Source organism: Nelusetta ayraudi, unplaced genomic scaffold (genome assembly GCF_046127955.1).
Source record: "Nelusetta ayraudi isolate G7.1 ecotype Tasmania unplaced genomic scaffold, CSIRO-AGI_Nayr_v1 ptg000005l, whole genome shotgun sequence".
Taxonomy (NCBI): domain Eukaryota; kingdom Metazoa; phylum Chordata; class Actinopteri; order Tetraodontiformes; family Monacanthidae; genus Nelusetta; species Nelusetta ayraudi.
The window spans coordinates 2,470,224-2,487,467 of NW_027466055.1; the positions used below are offsets into that span (position 1 = coordinate 2,470,224).

At 41.6% G+C, this 17,244-nt stretch overlaps 3 protein-coding genes across 4 annotated transcripts; 2 read left to right on the forward strand and 1 right to left on the reverse strand.

Moving 5' to 3' along the window:
- Positions 1 to 38: 38 nt before the first annotated feature.
- On the forward strand, positions 39 to 1,563 carry coxfa4l3 (cytochrome c oxidase associated subunit FA4L3). The gene is made up of 5 exons (XM_076049181.1): positions 39 to 196; positions 300 to 359; positions 491 to 579; positions 727 to 787; positions 1,091 to 1,563. Exons 2-5 carry the CDS (start codon positions 321 to 323, stop codon positions 1,157 to 1,159), a joined length of 258 nt encoding a protein of 85 aa, XP_075905296.1. The 5' UTR covers positions 39 to 196; positions 300 to 320; the 3' UTR covers positions 1,160 to 1,563.
- Positions 1,564 to 4,111: 2,548 nt separating this feature from the next.
- Positions 4,112 to 10,246, reverse strand: slc30a4 (solute carrier family 30 member 4). The gene is made up of 8 exons (XM_076049102.1): positions 10,147 to 10,246; positions 8,853 to 9,380; positions 7,305 to 7,451; positions 6,935 to 7,088; positions 6,562 to 6,787; positions 6,366 to 6,471; positions 6,151 to 6,285; positions 4,112 to 5,189 (listed from the first exon to the last, which is right to left on the reverse strand). Exons 2-8 carry the CDS (start codon positions 9,238 to 9,240, stop codon positions 5,035 to 5,037), a joined length of 1,311 nt encoding a protein of 436 aa, XP_075905217.1. The 5' UTR covers positions 9,241 to 9,380; positions 10,147 to 10,246; the 3' UTR covers positions 4,112 to 5,034.
- On the forward strand, positions 10,001 to 13,126 carry bloc1s6 (biogenesis of lysosomal organelles complex-1, subunit 6, pallidin). 2 transcript variants are annotated; one of them, XM_076049173.1, is made up of 6 exons: positions 10,001 to 10,101; positions 10,700 to 10,802; positions 11,318 to 11,477; positions 12,066 to 12,153; positions 12,247 to 12,333; positions 12,421 to 13,126. In XM_076049173.1, exons 2-6 carry the CDS (start codon positions 10,733 to 10,735, stop codon positions 12,538 to 12,540), a joined length of 525 nt encoding a protein of 174 aa, XP_075905288.1. In that variant the 5' UTR covers positions 10,001 to 10,101; positions 10,700 to 10,732; the 3' UTR covers positions 12,541 to 13,126. The 2 variants fall into 2 exon arrangements, with proteins under 2 accessions (XP_075905288.1, XP_075905280.1); XM_076049165.1 differs by lacking the exon at positions 10,001 to 10,101 and adding an exon at positions 10,330 to 10,571.
- Positions 13,127 to 17,244: the final 4,118 nt, after the last annotated feature.

Sequence of the window (17,244 nt, forward strand, 5' to 3'; positions counted from 1 at the left end):
GTTGACTTGATGATCAATTGAAATCCAGCGCAGTATTTCGATACAGGAAGCGGTGTGTGTGTGTGTGTGTGTGTGTGTGTGTGTGTGTGTGTGTGTACGTGCTTTCAAGCGCGTACTTCGCTCTCATCCTGCCTTTATCAGCCGCGCTCACCGGATGCTGATCCGACAGACTTGAAGGACTTCACAGCAGCAGCAGGTGAGACTTGTCGCGCACAGCTGCGTCTAAAACGTTCACCCTCTCATCAATTAAAGCGCCGCAGTAATTTGTCATAAATTCAAGAACTTGTCATCTATTTCAGGACTTTGGGATTTTTGTAAAGATGGTTGGGTTTTTCCAAATGCTGAGGAAGAAGAAGGAGGTAAGATTATTTTAAGATGAACCTTTATTTACAATTAACCGAGGATTTGTTGCAGTTATCTTATTTTATCTATATTTGTTCATTATTTGTTACCACTCTAATATATTTTTTTGTTCTTATTTTCGTTTCAGCTGATCCCTTTGATCGGGTTTATGGCTTTCGCAGCAGCAGGGGCTACCTCCACGGCTTTCTACTTTTTATTTACTAAAACTGATGTCATGTGAGTGTCTATGGTAATTTTTTAAAAACATCTAATTTGATTTTACTGCAATCAAACTACAACATAATGTGCTTTAAGTTGAGCCTTTGATCTAGATTGGAATTGATTACTTATACATGAGCCTCTGCCAACATTTATCAATTGCAGTTTGAATAAAACCAGTAATCCAGAACCATGGGAGAGAGTGGACCCGTCAAAACCCCAAAAGGTAACACAATTAACGTATTTAGGAGTTTTACAAATAGCTAACAAGATTTCATTTATTGCCATTTCAAAACAAGCAGCAGGTACCAGCCTGCAGGCAAAAGTTGCTGAGTCACTGAGAAAGAAACGTTATCAAATTAGTACCAGGCTGTTCTGGTGACGTCAGAATAATGATATTTGCACTGGTGCGCTGCAACACCCACTTACTCATTCAATGTGTGGCTTTTCTGTTGTGCAGCTGCAAATGGGCCATTACACGCTTTACTTTTTTTTATAATTTTTTTTTTTTTCTGGAATTTCTCTGCAGATTATCACCATCAATCAGAAGTGGAAACCAGTGGAGGAGCTGCAGTTGGTGAAGAGCATGACCAAGTAGCAAGAAAAGCAGACACCCGCCTGACCGATCAACAGTTTGACGACATGCCAGTCCCCCATCAGTCTAACAGAATCCTTTTCGCACAAACTAGGACGATGTGACACCCAGTGTGCGGAGATGCTTCTGCTACACTGGTGGGGGTTCACACTGTTCTGTTTTGGTCCAGCTCCAGGTCATCCAACGCTCATGAGTATGAACACAATTGTAACAGACACTCATACTGCAAAGAGGTGATATGAAGCTAATGTACACCATAGAACAACATGTATTTATGTGACACAGGTTGTATCATTTTCTTTGAGGAGAATTCTGGTCGTTTCAATGAACAATTTTCCTTTATGTGAATGTAAAAATGTGAGTGATGTACTGTACAGTGTCAGTTGACAATGAAAGTTATTATGTTTTACATTCTGCTGTGTTTCTTTTTGTTCAAATCAAATATTTAATGGTAGGATTTTGTTTTGGTTTTTCAGTTAGTCTGCAATTGAAAAGATACACAAAAAAAAGTAACAAACTCTTAACGTTAAATTCTGATGAGGGTTTTTACTCCATGTTGATGACATGGAGACAAGGAGACATGAGTTTGTGGTTTTGTCAGCCACTTGCGATTTATCCAATTCATTTATCAGTCACACATTTGTAGAAAAAATGTAGGAAGACAATGAAAGGAATGAGACAAACATTTTGAGAATAATCAAGCTTCATAGCATTGCAGAATTTTAAATGGGCAGCTCACACAATTCACACAGGGGTGTTTGTATTTGCACCAGTACCATCTGTTGCCATCCAAACACATTGTTCAAGAACTGTCTGTTTACTGACCCTATCCCCTCAACTAACGTGACCCACTGCAAACGAGTTGGGATTTTGTTTCTCTTCACATTGGAATAAAGCTTGTGTGGACAAAGCTAAATGCCAAATGCTAAGCTACACCAGTCCAATTGGCTGTTGGCAATAGCCTTATTCAGTATGCAGGTAGAGGCTTTTTCATTTAACTAAACTGAACTCATTTCACTTTAAGTTAACTCGAACTGAAAAATGATTGTGACCCAGAATCTTAAAAGAAAATCTTTTCAGAATGTTTCTTCCAGAGCACAACGCAAATTGTTCACTTAAAACTGTGGCAGTATTACCTTTGCTAATTCTCTGCAACTTAATGTATCCCTACCAAGGATTTTTTTTTTCAGATGTGGTCATGCCCCATAAATGTACAATAAAACTGATTACAATCAAAAGCAATAAAAGAAAACCAGATAGATAGATAGAAAAACAAATGAAGACAATAAAAAAAATCCTAAGGAAAATAGAATAGAATGTAATAAAATAGAACATAGGAAACATAAAAAGAAAATTATAAGGAAAACTAATAAGTACTTTAAAAGGCAACAGTGAATTTTTAGAAACTTTTACTCCGCAGAGTTATTCTAAGGAGAAGGGCCAATTTCAAGAGTGCACGTAGAAGGAAATGCATTCTAATCCCAAATGGTATTATTGATCAGCCCTTTGTTTCTTAAATTTAGTCACCCGAGGACAATTTGGATTTGCAATCCAGGGACCTTTAGACTGATTGTCCATCTGGAAAGTGCCAGGCTGGGACAGCCGTAATCAGTTTTGTCAGGGTAACGGACAGGTGCACATCTGCTTAGTCTAGGGGTGCTTGAGCATTGTGCCAGACAGACAATGCTTTTACAGTCCATCTGATACCTCAGGAGAGAAACCAACAACACCATCCCCCGAATGCATTGAGGGTTTCTCCTAAATGATTGGCATGAATCATTAAACGGAGAAAGGAGGGAGGAGGGGAGAGAGGACACAGCACTGACGAGGCCGTTTTCTTCTGATGTTAACCTTCCTATATGGTTTTCCTGACACGTTTGCTTTGTTGTAGATTTGTTTGTCTGACTTTTTCTTGTCCAATCTTAAAAGCTACATGTGTCCTGTTATGAGTGTGATACGAGGCACTATAATCTATAGTATAGTACACATATCAATGTGTGGTTTAAGAATAAATTCACTGCTTTTCATGCCCTCCAATAAGAACAAAGAGACTGAACTGAACTGCGAGCAACAGACTGGTTATTTAAGGAAATGATTATAAAAGAGGAAGGTGTGTGTGGTTGAAAAGAATGTGTACGTGACTGGGTCACAGAGAGTGTGACACCACAGACCATGTGACCAGGAAGTGATGGGCAAGCCAGAATGAGGGAGGTGAGAGATGAAAATCCCCTTAAATTGCCTTTGAGTCAGTTTGCCCCTGAAAGCAAACCGCTCGTTTAGCCCCTCCCCTCGACAGAAATTAACTATATTGTTTTAAGATCGGACCGGCGACAGACAGTGAACTTTATTGTTCTTTATGGCCCTCTGACTCCTCACAATAAGAAGAGCAAACGCTATAAACGATGTCTTTTTGCTTGCCTTTGGCCTGTGTGTCGCCTGGAAACCGAGACACTCCCAGCTTACGCAAACATCAACCACATTTAGTTTCAAATAAGTCATCTTCCTGGCAGGCGAAGCACTGAATGGAAACACATCTGTGTTGCTATGTTGTCGACAATTTCACATCCTTAAATAAAAATATGAAACCTTTGTAGTTCCAAGTTCAACAAATTGAATCATTTAACAGAATAACAAAACTTTTTTTTTTACGATACATTACGACTTAAATACTTTCAACAAATGGCCCTCGGTGGCAGCTCGACACGAAATGCAAAACTTAGAGAAGTCTATCGAACGCGACCGCGCAACGGACAGAGAGAAATGCAGCCGCTCCTGCACACGTCTGCCATCTAGTGTTGACACGTGAACACAACATCTAGCACATTGTGGGCCAACAGCAGCCACAAAAGGCGAGTTTGTCAATAACTGACAAAAGGGTGACGCGCAAATGCAAGTAGCGCAATGTGTGCGTGTAATCACTGTACAGCAAAGAGAGAGAGAGATGAGACGCACAGAAATGATTAAATACTTTATTAAAAGTGACCCGGTTCCTGGTTCTGTGGATGATCCGTCATCAGAAACATCCAAAACGCCCCTCAGCCACTTTTCAACAGACAAAATACTATCAACACCATCGTTGGCAATTATAACACAAACCTCGTCCTGTCGCTCACCCTGTGAACATCACCGCAACTCGCAAATACTGATGACTTAAAGTCTTTTCACACTCTCTACTAATACAATCAATGATAAGGGGGGGGAAAAAAAGAAAGATTTAAAGGTGTTAGGCTGAAACTGAATGAAGACAGGCAAAACACTGCAGCATATATTCAAGGTCAGTGACGCTTCTGATTGTCAGCAACAAAAAGAAAGATATTTAAAAGAAAAAGTAATGCTTCTAGTTTATCAGTGTGATGAGTGTAGGCAGCATTAGCAGGAAAAAAGGACAGACAGTAACTGTAGAATATTAATAACGAAGTGAAATACATGAACCAAAAAGACACCTTGAGAATATTTTTAGCTTCTCTTTTGCCACAAGTAATAAATGCACTGCAGGTCTGCAGCGACCAAATATTATCATTTCTAATGAGGTACTCATGACCCACACGCTCATAAAATAAACGTTGAACACAAGAACAAAAGAACCAAATAATCAGCTGCTTGACGAGGCATTAATGGCGAGTCGACGGTTTCATTCCTCACTTTCTCAGCTGACAAGACAGCAGAATTCAAACTCCACTCATAAGAAGCTTTGCGGGAACAAACTCGCATGAGGTTCCAACGGTAAACCCATTGACATGAAGTTGCGTTTCCACTCGAACACAGAGCTGAGGCACTTAGCTGCAGCTGCGGTGCAGCACCCAGGCCCTCTGTGGACTGTTTGGGCCGTGTGGTTCTGTGAAATGCACTGTGGAAGTCTGTGGAAGCACTCTGTCACTTTAGGCGCTTGGCTGGTGACAGTGCGTGCAACTGCGCACCACCCTCTGTCTGTGGGTCTGGACCTGCACTGTGCACTTTGTGACTGCGTAGGTGTGGAGAAGCAGGTGGCGAGCCTTCGCTTGGACGTCCTCCCAATTCTCAGCACTAGAGGGCGCTGCAAAGACAGAAATAGAGTCAAGCGCATTTGGCTCAGGCATAACATGAAACCACCTTGATAAATCTCCAGAAAACTTTAGCTCTCTGTTTGCAGCCTCTTGCAAAAGCTCTTGGTTTTTTTGATTCCTGCTAAAACTGATTCTTCATTTTACCGTAAACGCTTGCCAGAAAAGGGAAGTCAATATAATCAGCTCCTGAGATAAGTTATTTCTATGTACACTTCCAGTCAGAAGTTTGGACACACCTTTTCGTGCAATTATTTTATTTAAAAAAAAAAAAATACTGCTTTTATTTTGCGAAAAACTGTCATTGAAACATGAACAGTGAAGTGATTAACACTGTCGCTTCATGGCAATAAGGTCGCAAAGACATGCACACTGAGTGATTCAGCAACTATAAATTGTCCACAGGTGTAAATGTCAGCGATGTTTGCTCTGCAATATACTTGCACTATCTATTGTTTGTGTTCGAGCAATGTCCTTTGGTGGAGGATCCTATAAGCGAGAGGGTGCTGTGTTACTTCCCAGGGAGATCATGGCTAGTTATAAATGACTACTTCATTGAATGACACTGTTATCTGGTTAGTGTCAATTACCTGAAAAGGTAATTCAGATCAGATCAGGAGTCTACCAGGGGGCAGGTGTGTTTTCATTATGTCCTTATATTTCATTTTCAACCACAACCACAAACTGTAAACTCTGAGTTCACAAACCTTTGGCCTTAGGACTATAACTAATAACTAATTGTAACACAGCACCAACATCTTTATTTTTTTTTTTAATTTTTTAGAAATGAATTTGCTTTGAATAAACATTTTACGGTTTATCTCTACAATTGAGCCAGAAGGCAGTGATGCTGTTGAAAAAAACCAAAGGTTACTATCACTTAACTGAATACTGCCAGCAGTTTGTCACCTTCCTAACGATGAACTGTTGTACTGACGTCATGTCGCTACTCACTGAGCTGGATGTGCACGAGCGCCGCAGTCTTGTCGCCAGTCAAGGCCCACACGTTCAGCTCGTCCACCGACTGAACGTCCTCCAGCTTCAGGAGGTCCTCTCGAATTCGCGCTGTGTCCAGATGCCTGGGAGCGCCTAACACAGCAGGAGATGAAGACCAACATGACCTTCGGAAGAAAAATGTAAGCTGACTGGACTCAGGAAATGGGACCTACCTTCGAGCACAATGACTATTGTGTCACGGAGGATGCGGAATGTGGTGATCAGCACCAGCACAGAGAAGATGTAGGTGCAAATGGGATCTGCCAGCTTCAACTCTGGCTGTGGGGTCAGAAGAATTCATCATTATTTTATTCATCAGAACTAAATGATTAAACTGCGTGATAAGATGATTGAAAGGAGACCCAGTACTTTGAAGCGGACGATGTAGGCAGCTATGAGCACGCCGACACTCTGGAAGAGGTCTCCCAGAGCGTGAATGAAGGCTGCCCTGACAGCCAGGTTGCCCTGCTGCCTCTGCGGCTGACCGGACGCTGAGCTGGAGGCGGCAGGAGCCCCGTGAGAGTGACCGTGGCCGTGAGAGTGACCGTGGCCGTGAGAGTGGAGGTGGCCCCCTTGGTTCAACAAGAAGCCCATTCTGAAAAAACAAGTGATGGTGACAGTTACGGTTTGGTTCACAGAGCATCGAATTTCATGGATTCCAATCGAATCAAGTAGCACGCAGAGTGAACTTGAAAACAGGTGCTAAGACTGAACCGTTGAACACATTGAGATTTTCCCTTACATTAAGTTGACAGCGACTCCCACGGCTGCAGTGATGAGCATTACATCTCCGTCTATGTCGAATTCTTGGTGTACCGTTCTCTGCACCGCCTCATAGACCAATACGGCCGTCAAAATGTAAATAAGTGCAACATTCAGGACTGCAGACACAACCTCTGCAGCAAAACACACACACACACATAAATTGGTTATAGAAAGAATAGCACTTTTGACAGAATTAGCAAAAGCATTCATGTGTTCCTGGAGCAATTGGAGCAACTTCACCAGTGTGAACAGAAGACATTTTGTCTCATACGGGTGAAAAGAAGTGTGGGTGCGAGGGGAAGGCAGAAATCAGAGGGGCGCTCGAGTGTCTGCAGTCGGAGACTCACCGAGGCGATGCAGCCCAAAAGTGAATTTCTTGGAGGGCGGTTTGGTGGAGAGCCACAGGGCCAAGAGAGAGAACAGAATGCCCAACACGTCTGCGAGCATGTGCACGGCATCAGTCATGATGGCCAGGCTGTTTGACATATAACCACCTGAAAATAGAGGCAACATTTGGGATAAATCAAGTAGAGCGCTTTGTGAGGATTAACCATGCAGCGCAGTCAATAAGAGGGCAAAACAGTTCTCAACATTAAGTGGAAATACTGGTTGGACTGGCACTATCTACCATCGGTGCTTCCAACATGCTTCTGATATGCTGATAAGGACAGCGCTATGTAGGGCTGCATGTATCCTGTCAGACAGAATGCAATAAATCCAACCTGTTGGGTTTGGTATCTACTGCGGTCACATCTTGGTTGCTGTAAAGGAAATGCAATGTTGACTGAGTAATGTCAAACTCTTCCCAATGGCATGAAATATACCACAGAAAGTTGATGGAGGCCTTAGACTGGACTTTTAACATGGCAGCTGCTTGAACTACTATTTAACAAGAGCTATGCTGTTGTTGTTTTATTTTAATATATTTCCAACTGGCCATTTGTCCAGAGTGCCCCCTGCCTTATCCCCATGACAGCTGGCATGGACTACAGCAAAACACCCATGACCCTGAGTGCAAGAGAAAGCCAGTGTAGAAGATGAATGAAAGACATATATTTGATTTCCTGTCCACTGTCTCCCTGTAGGAAACACCCCAAGACAATGACAGTCAGTCTGGTCTTGTGTGTTTTCACTGTGACTGAACAGATTAATCACCATTTTCTCTTCCTTTGTCAAAGTGCACAGCATGACTATGTCTGATCTAATCATGGGACCAGTACAACAGTGGCTGGTGATTAAGATGCGCAGCCATTCAAGTCTGCGAAAACACTGTGTTGAGTTAAAAGTTATTTAAGGCTGATTTCTTTAGTCACCACTATTTTACTCAAGTATGTCATGCATTTGCTTTTCTGCAGTTCATTAGATACAATGCTGCTTTTGTCAGTTCCCATGTTGACTTATTATTGAGAAATTGCAAAAAGAATATAGTTTCTGGTAATACCACATTAGGTGTAATGGCAAAGACTAATTATCAAGACTGAATCATTTTTTTCACCCTCAACAACATCCGCTCTGTTGCAATAAACTGAATGTGAATGAAAGTGGAAAGGTTGACAGTAAACCTGTTGAACTTCTTTAGTGAAACAGTAACTTTGCTGCGCTAGTTTCAGAAAGGTTGATGTTTCACGTCGTCCAGAGGTACCAGACTATCTCCCAGCTACTCTTCAGGAACTTGTAAAATCTGTCATGTAAAGCAATAAAAGTCCAATATCTCTAGATGTTACTCTAAAAACTATATCTTGCCTGTTATCACAATAAAAACATAACTCTTTCTGTGTGCACATCACAAGTTATAATGGGAACTGACTGTCCTGCAGGGATCACACAACACATTTTACAGACACGGCACACACGTGTGCGCGCGCACCAAGAGATTCAACCATGCACATGCTTACCTATGATTTCACCCGTCATAAAAAGAATATAAAGCACCGCTGCAATAGCAAGCCTCTTCATAATCCTCTTGTGTTTGATCTTCTCCCTCTTCTTGGAGCAGTTTTCACACGGGTCCATGTTCAAGCCCGGGATGGAGGAGGACTCCAGCAAGGAGTCGTCATCGTCAGTCACCACCAGCGTGTTGACGGCCACCCCGTTGGACGGAGCTCCGGCAGAGTAATCGGACATCTCCCCGGACACCACCACTTTGAGCTTGTTGAACTTGGGCCCATCGTCGTCCACCAGCTCGTCGGAGAATTCGAAGGGAGCCGTGTCGCTGAGGTCCCAGTCGCTCTGCTCCCTCCTGAAGGTGGAGCGCACCTTGCTGAAGAAGTTCCCAGCTGACATCTTCAGCGACTGAAATGTCTCCGACCACGGTCTACTGCTCACAGTCCTCTGAGGTAATCATTGACACTGTCGCCACGGGAGGAAGGCGAGGGCGGGAGGGAGGTAGGGTTTGTGAACTTGGGAGTGCTATTCCATTTCACCTGGATGGATGGAAACAAACAAGAAAAGATAATGACTGCAGCTCAGGTGGTAGAGTGGCTTGTCCAATGACCGAAAAGTTGGCGGTTCAAATCCCGCTCCTTTCCCAGTCTGTCGTTGTGTCCTTGGGCAAGACACTGGAAGTCAATGACTTCCACATTTTTTTATGCATATGTATAATAGTTAAAAGTTCAATATTCCTGATTTATGTCATTTCAGAGTTCCTACCACATTATAAAATTGAAAAAAAAAAAAACAAATCCGTTTTTGTTTTTCCTTTCATTTTTACCTATTTTTTTTTATGGCGTCAGTCTGCCCCAGGAAGGGGAACTGTGGCTACACAAGGAACTCACCACCACCAGTGTGAATGTGGTGCGAATGGGTTCAATGTAAAGTGATTTGAGTGCCTAGAAAAGCGCTGTATAAATCCAAACCATTATTACAGACAGACAGCATCCCCGAACGTTTGCGTAAACATCAGCAGTTTCTCTACGAGATACCGCCCGGCCTGCTGTTTTACTGTCAGCCATAAATATGGCAGGGCTTCCTCGTGTAACAATCGTGTGTTTTCTTGTAATCATTAATAGCAACACGTGGCTTAATAGCGTTTGACTTCTCCAGTCATCTCATAAAAAGCGTTGGCTAAACAGCCGTGGGGGCGCTAGGCTAGGAACCTTTCATCCGGAAGCTTGTCACATCATTTTGTGACAAACTGACAACTCCGTGAGCAAGGCATCTCACATCTGACAAGAAACAACATCTACTTACCCGCCGGATGTAGTTCCTAAAGTTTTTAAATACAAAGAAAAAACTAACACTGAATCTGTTAAACGACGATACATCAGACTCGCATCATCAACAGCGCCCTCAGCCGGAAGTAACACTAGCAAGTTTGGTTTCGCTCGCACTAAAACAGGAACCGCCTGACTGAGCAGCACTAGTCACATGACAGCTGTTTTACCGAACCGAAACGACACATCCAAAAAGCTCGTCGTTGTCCATTTCTGTTTTTTGTTTTCGTCAATAAAGTAACGGTTTCAGGCGTTTAATGTTGAAAGGGAACTAACACAGCGAGACCGCGTTGACTTGAGTTAATGGCGACAGTATCGTTGACGCTGTGTGTTGATGCGCTTTACCAGGCAGCATAGCAGGCTAGTTTGACAGTCCTCGATGTTTGGACGCTCGACGTTGTAGTAAGCATTTATCAGATTTTTCAAAAAGTGCCACTCATAAATCCTAATCTGGCGAGACTGTAGAGCTGCCATCAGTGTGACGTTGTGCCTTTTTAATTTTTTTTTTTTTTTTTTTTTTTTTTTAACAGGTTCTAAAAGCCGTGTAGGCTAATCAGTAGCCAATGCAGATGGATGAGGAGGTAATGAAGGATGAGGGACCGTCGTCCCTCTGTGAACCTCCATATAGTGAAGGTATGTGTGGGGGGAAAATGTGAAACTTGCATTCTGCTTATTGTTATGGTCATGTCTCAATGCGTCAGTGCATCCCGCATGTGAGCAGAGTGATGGGTGGGGGGTTGTAAGTCATTGTTGTACAGTTCTGCTTTTGTTTATATACAGAAATGTCATCACTTCGCATCACGCTGCTATGTTACAAAATAAAAAAATAAAAAAAAGACATCGAATGATCTGATTTAAATTATGTCAATAATACATCAGAGCACTGAAAATGGTTGTATTTTAACTGATTGTACTTTACACTTTAACGTTCCACTCCCTAAAGAATGTTACACTTTAAATACAGAAACTTTGACCAGAAAGGTAGCTGCAAGTTAAAGGAAAAAGTAATCAAATTAGTATAAGATTAACTGGCTGCTCATCATCTGTTCTTTATATGGTAGATGAAGTATCAACACACCAATAATTAGTGTCCTAAGATCAGAGGGTTTTTTTTTTAGAGATCCTTCTGCATCACACTTTTGTCACAGATCTCCAGTTGGAACAAGACACGTCTGCACAGCTGGAAAGAACAGTCCCTGCAGAAGATGTGTTTGTGGATAGACAGGCTGTGGACAAACTCACAGGAGGTTTACTCGCTCACTACCTGCCAGATTTCCAGAACTCAAAGCGAGCCCTCCTAGAACTCACGTGAGTATTGCACTGATCATGGTGTCAGAATACTCATTCACTCATTTATTGAAAATAGTGTGAGGGCAGAAGCTCATGCTTCTTAAAGTTTGCCTTAAGTTATCTTTTTAACTTTTATTTATTTGCTATCCAGTGCACATGACAGTAAAAATGTGAGTTGTTTGTATCCAAACCAATGAGTTTATGATTAGTTCTTAGGTATTTCATTTTTCATATCAGTACATTTATATGCATTCTACTGTCAATGTATCAATCAGCACATGTACCACTAACACTACAAATCCCAGAATGCTCTGCTGACATTTTAGCAGACTATTTACTTTAACTTTTGTCTTGCAACAGCAACAATATCTTTTGCAAAGATACTCAGTGTCACACTGCAATCGTGGCTGCAGTCATATGGTCATTGACCAGTTTAACATGAACGCAGCTCCTTTCTAGGAAACACGAGCGGATATTTTGGCTAAATTCATGTGAACCACCAGAAGGGTTACATGGAACAGGTCTCTTTTCATTTTTGAGCTTCTGGTGTATTTTGATGAAGTTGTGTTTTTGTCCACTTCTTTATCTGTCTCTATTTCTGCCCAGACAAAACCAGAAAATACTCTTGGACACGCTCGACCAAGAGGTCACCAAGTTCAGTGATTGTAATGCCTTATTGGACCTCAATTCACTGGTGCGTTCACACTTGGTTGTATTTCTATTTGAGCATACGTTGCCTGGTTTGTGTTCTCTGTATCCACTCTCAGGATTTATGTTTTTACTCTAGTTTACAGAGGCAAAGGGTTACCATAATAAACTGGTGAATATAAGGAAAGACATGATCACGATACATGAGAGGACAACAAAACTAAAGGTACTATGAGTGTTTTGATAGTTGTAAAGCACAAAGGGGTCAGTCTTCTTGGATGGATGCTGATTGACTGACTGTTGTTTCTCTCAGAAAAGAGCTTTGAAGCTGCAGCAGCTGAAGCAGAAGGAGCTGCTGGAGAAGGAGCAGCAGCGGGAGAGGGAGCTGGAGAGAGAGAGGCAGCTTATTGCTAAACCTGCAAAAAGGACATAAGGTTCCCCCGTGTTGCTGGTTTGATTGTTTGTATGGATAGTTTTACAGGTTAGCCTAATAATTGCATATTACTTATAAATAACATTTCCGCTGACCATTTCCCAAAGTTTTTTGCCTTCCTCTCAAGCTTTAGTGCTTATCTTAGCATATTTTTATACAGCAACCTTTTTAGATTAAGCTGTCGAATGTTCATTTCAGGTTCAAACAAATTAAGCACATTGTCGTGTGAATGGTCCTGCTGATTCTAAAGTTGTCTGTCATGCAGCCACCCATGTTTTGGATACAGTCGCAAACAAATAAAATGAAACCAGAAAACAATCCGCACGTTAAAAAAAAAAAAAAAAAAGCTTTGGAAAATACTTGACTTTACACACAGTATTTTAACCCGCGAGCACAGCCTGGACAAAGCATCCAGTGATTGACTCCTGTCATAAAATGTTGGTATTTGACACTATCAAACTTCTCACTACCACAAACTCAAGCATTTCCCTGAGGCAAGAACAAGTGCATTAAAGTCGCGTGTCAGTTGATGACCAACTTGAGAGCCAATGCATTTGCTTTCTTTAAATAAAATTGTGTTAATATATCATGTCGCCTTGCTTCTGGTTTGTTTATTGCTTTTCTTCATTGTGCTTGACTGCATATTATGTACAAATAATATATGACTAGTTTGTATATAACAAACTTTGCCACTTTTACACAGAGTGTACATAAATACACTTGTTTAGAGGGCCTTTGAGGTAGTTTCTATGCTGTAGGATAAACCAAATCTTTAATCTGTAAATAGTTATTAATAAAAGCATAAATAAATGTTAATGATATCTTATTTAACTATGCTGATAATCAAGTTAAAAGCTTCTCGTGTTGAAAGAGGACTAGCAAAGAGCTGCGAGGGAAGGCACGTTTTTCTGTACAAAATGTTGTAGAGACTGTTTGAACCTCAAGACGGCGCAATTGAGCGTCACATCTCGGCTTTCAGGCCTACATTACACCGACCACCGCTGTTTGTAGTAGGTATTTCGGTGCAGTAGGTGTCAGCAAAGACCAGAATTCACCCCAGCAGACACGATCGCTATGACGGTGCTTTCGCTACTTCCATTGGCGGGAGCAGCTGGTCAATTTGGGCCCGATGACTCAAAATCGGTTTGGGCCTCCCTCCCCATACATACATCATGTATTAATATTCGTGTGCCCTGGGGTCTTGAATGACTCAGTGACTGCTGGGTTCCTGTCATGCCCAAAAGTGATTGTCTTGCCAGAATCTGATTTTCAGCCAAACAGTGGCGCTAAAACGTCCACAGGCTGACATTCATTCCAGTCTAATTTCCAAAGACAGTGTCGAACAAAGGGCTTCAGACATACCGGAAACGTGTGAAACAAGTATCTTCGTATTGTCTATCAAGTAAATGTCCCTCCTGATTTCGCAACATGCTACACCTCTTTCGGCCACGGTTGTGATTACGTAACAACAAACACTAAACTTTACATGTCTGTGAAGGTTCTCAGTCATCGAGGTCATCTTGAGGTAGAAGATGACCTGGACGATTGAGGACGAACAGTTGCGAGTATCTACATATTATGACTGTTTAATCCATCCTCTGATGTAGAACCAAACAAATGCGTTTAACAAAGGTCACCTGTCTTTGGTAGCACTCAATAGTCTCCAATGCAAGATACAGAAGTGTTTTCATTCATACCAGTCAACCGTTATGACCTGTTATGATGCTTTTGTTTGATTTAATTTTTCCTTTTACCCCAGTTGCCCAACGCCCTGTCGAAGAACCCTGAACTCTCATGGACAACAGTCAGATGTTTTCAGCCACCCATGTCACGTCTGTCTCTCGCCAAGCACATTATATGCCCCATTGTCACACCACAGCCATACAACCAGGGGTTTGTTTATAGAAAAGTAGGTTACATTCCACACATAAGCATGTGTGTGTTCCACCCCATCTATTTCACGTAGAAAAAAAATGCAGCGAGAAACTCAAGTCAAAACCAACATGGATTCGTTCACTCCCGTCTCCTCCCACTCAAGAGCGGAAACTGCACCACAAACTGGCCAGAATGCACACATCAGGCTAACGGGATTGCACACCGGTGAAAGTCAGGCAGGCCAGTGAAAACCCAATTTTCAGTATAGTTTTCAATGTATCAACTCTTTGGTTTATTTCTGTAAATACAGTGATCCTGTGTAAAAAAAAAAACTAAGGACAGCATTAATTGTTTGTTTATTGTATCATTTTAATTTAAAAACTGGGTCTGAGGAATTCAAAGCTATAACACAAGGTTATGCTCTCGTCCAGGGGTGGGCAAACTTTTGGACTGGTGGGCCACAATGGCTTCTAAAATTTGACAGAGGGGCCGGAGCAGCAGCGGATGGATGGAGTGTTTCGGTGAGCCACCTCATAGGAGGAAAAAATATATCAGGAGATATGTAGAAAACAAGTGCTTTAATATGATTTGAAAATGAACAATTTACAACAAAATATGTGTCTTTGAAGCCCCACGGTATTGACCATCATATCTAATGAAATGACTTTGAAAACACAAGGGAAAAAAATGCTGAAATACAGCTATTTTATGACTTGCTTACAGTGAATAAAGTTTTTCTTCCAAATCTTTATTCAACAGATGAGAGCAAAAAAAGAACATTTTTATTTCCTGTTGCCATATTTTTGACACTGATCTCCATCCGGATCTGATCCAAATTATAATTCTAAATTGAACAAGTCTATGTTTTTGTAGGACAAGGGAGGTGTTAAAGGCTTCGGCTCAGAGAGGCAGTAGTGGTTTCCTAGGCTGGGCCCCATCCACCAAGCCTTTGGTTTTAAGCTCGTGTCCACTTTTAGAAACTTGGCCGTCGGGGAAAACACAAACCTCGTTTTGCCAAAGCCACAAGTGAGACGCAGGCACGGAGCAGGGGCAGCAGATGATGTCGTATAGCGGACTGCCTTCCTGTCTCAGTAAACAGTGATTCAGACGGGTGAGGAGTGGGAGGTTGTGGTCACGTTGGGACGGGCCAGCGCTGGGCCTCACCCAGACACACCATAACAGGATGTGATCGTCACAAGGCCCACACAGTTGACGACTGCAGCGTGTTGTTATTGCACCCTGGTTTTTACCATTTGGTTGGTGCGGTGGTGTCCACCGCGCCATACCAAGAGCTAGATTGAAAACTGTGGAAAACATATCTCCGAGTGGTGTTTTGACTGGCGGATGATGTGACTTTCCCTTTCCAACCAGCTCTTATATAACTGCATACGCAAATCTGAGAGAGTGGGCATGGAGAACATTTGTAATTTGGCGTTTCTTGCCGAACAGATGTTGCAGAAGGAAGCGTCAGGCACAACCGTTTACTTTGTTGCTATCGCGTCTACGCAAAAACAGTAGAATGTAACTTTAAATTGTATTTGGGCACATAAGGGGGAAGTAATTGTTACATAAGTGTCAACAGTCTCAACAGCATTCATTATCATTCTTTAAAAGTCATATTTAGAATCAGCTTTTGAAAGGAGATAACACACAAAGCATCTACCCAACTGGTTTACAGTTTTGTCGTATTTTTCTTGGCATATTTATCCTCCATATTTGTTTTTTCTCCCCATTTTATTTTATTGCATTGTATATATATATATATATATATATATATATTTTTTTTTTACTGTTTTGCTGCATTTAATGTTTACGTAAAGCACTTTGAATGAACTTGTGTTGAATTGAGCTGTACAAATAAACTTGCCTTGCAAAAGAACATGTCAATACAATATATAGACTAGAGCTGGTATTACAGTTGTCGTGAAGTAAAGAAATGTTACTAAATTGGACAAACAAAACTTAAATCTTAAAGCAACAGAAACGTAAAATGGCTCAACAACCAAAAAGCCACAAAAACAATCAAATATTTCAAATAAAACACAATGCATGAGGAACAAACACAGGACACCTCCTGTAGCCAACTATAGGGAGACAATCTGACACTTGCAACCTTGAGGTCTTCAATACACGATGAGACAAGACACAGGTGAAAAGCATCAGGCAATCAGCAAAGGCCTGAGGGAGGTGGAGGGAGGACAAAGGGACAGAGGTGGGAAATGTTACGCAATCAAGACAAGACGATCAAAATAAAACTGACAGTTCACCCATTGTATTGATCATGACACCTTATACTGTTTGTGTGGTGTGATCAAAGTGTCCAGAAAACAAATCATGCACTGTAGCCTGCAGGCCACAAGCTACATTCATCAAAGACTTCATGAAGTTCAGGATTAGTTGAACGCACTCCAAAATGTTTCCGCAGCCTGGAGAAATTTCAATGATGGGTTTCACATCCCTTTAAAATCTTCTGGTAATTGGGCACATTTTGAATACCAATAATCTCCACTAAAGGTTTGCAGCAGTTTAGATACAGTAGTTCAATGTCAAATTGCAACTTTAAAACTGAGAAATCAATTTAATTAATTAGTGTGATGAAAAGCCTCAAAGTTTAACGAAGTAAGAAAGTTCATCGTTGTACCTCTGTACCTTAGAACCAGCACCACTGAAGTATATTTTGCTTTGTTGGACAAGTAAATGGGTAAATATTATTTATTATAGCAACAGCATAAACCTTTAACATCTTCTCAGGCAGGTTGACACTAAGCCCAGACCTTTCAGACCTGTTTTTACTTTGTTTGGTCTGTTACAATTCAATAATAGAACGTA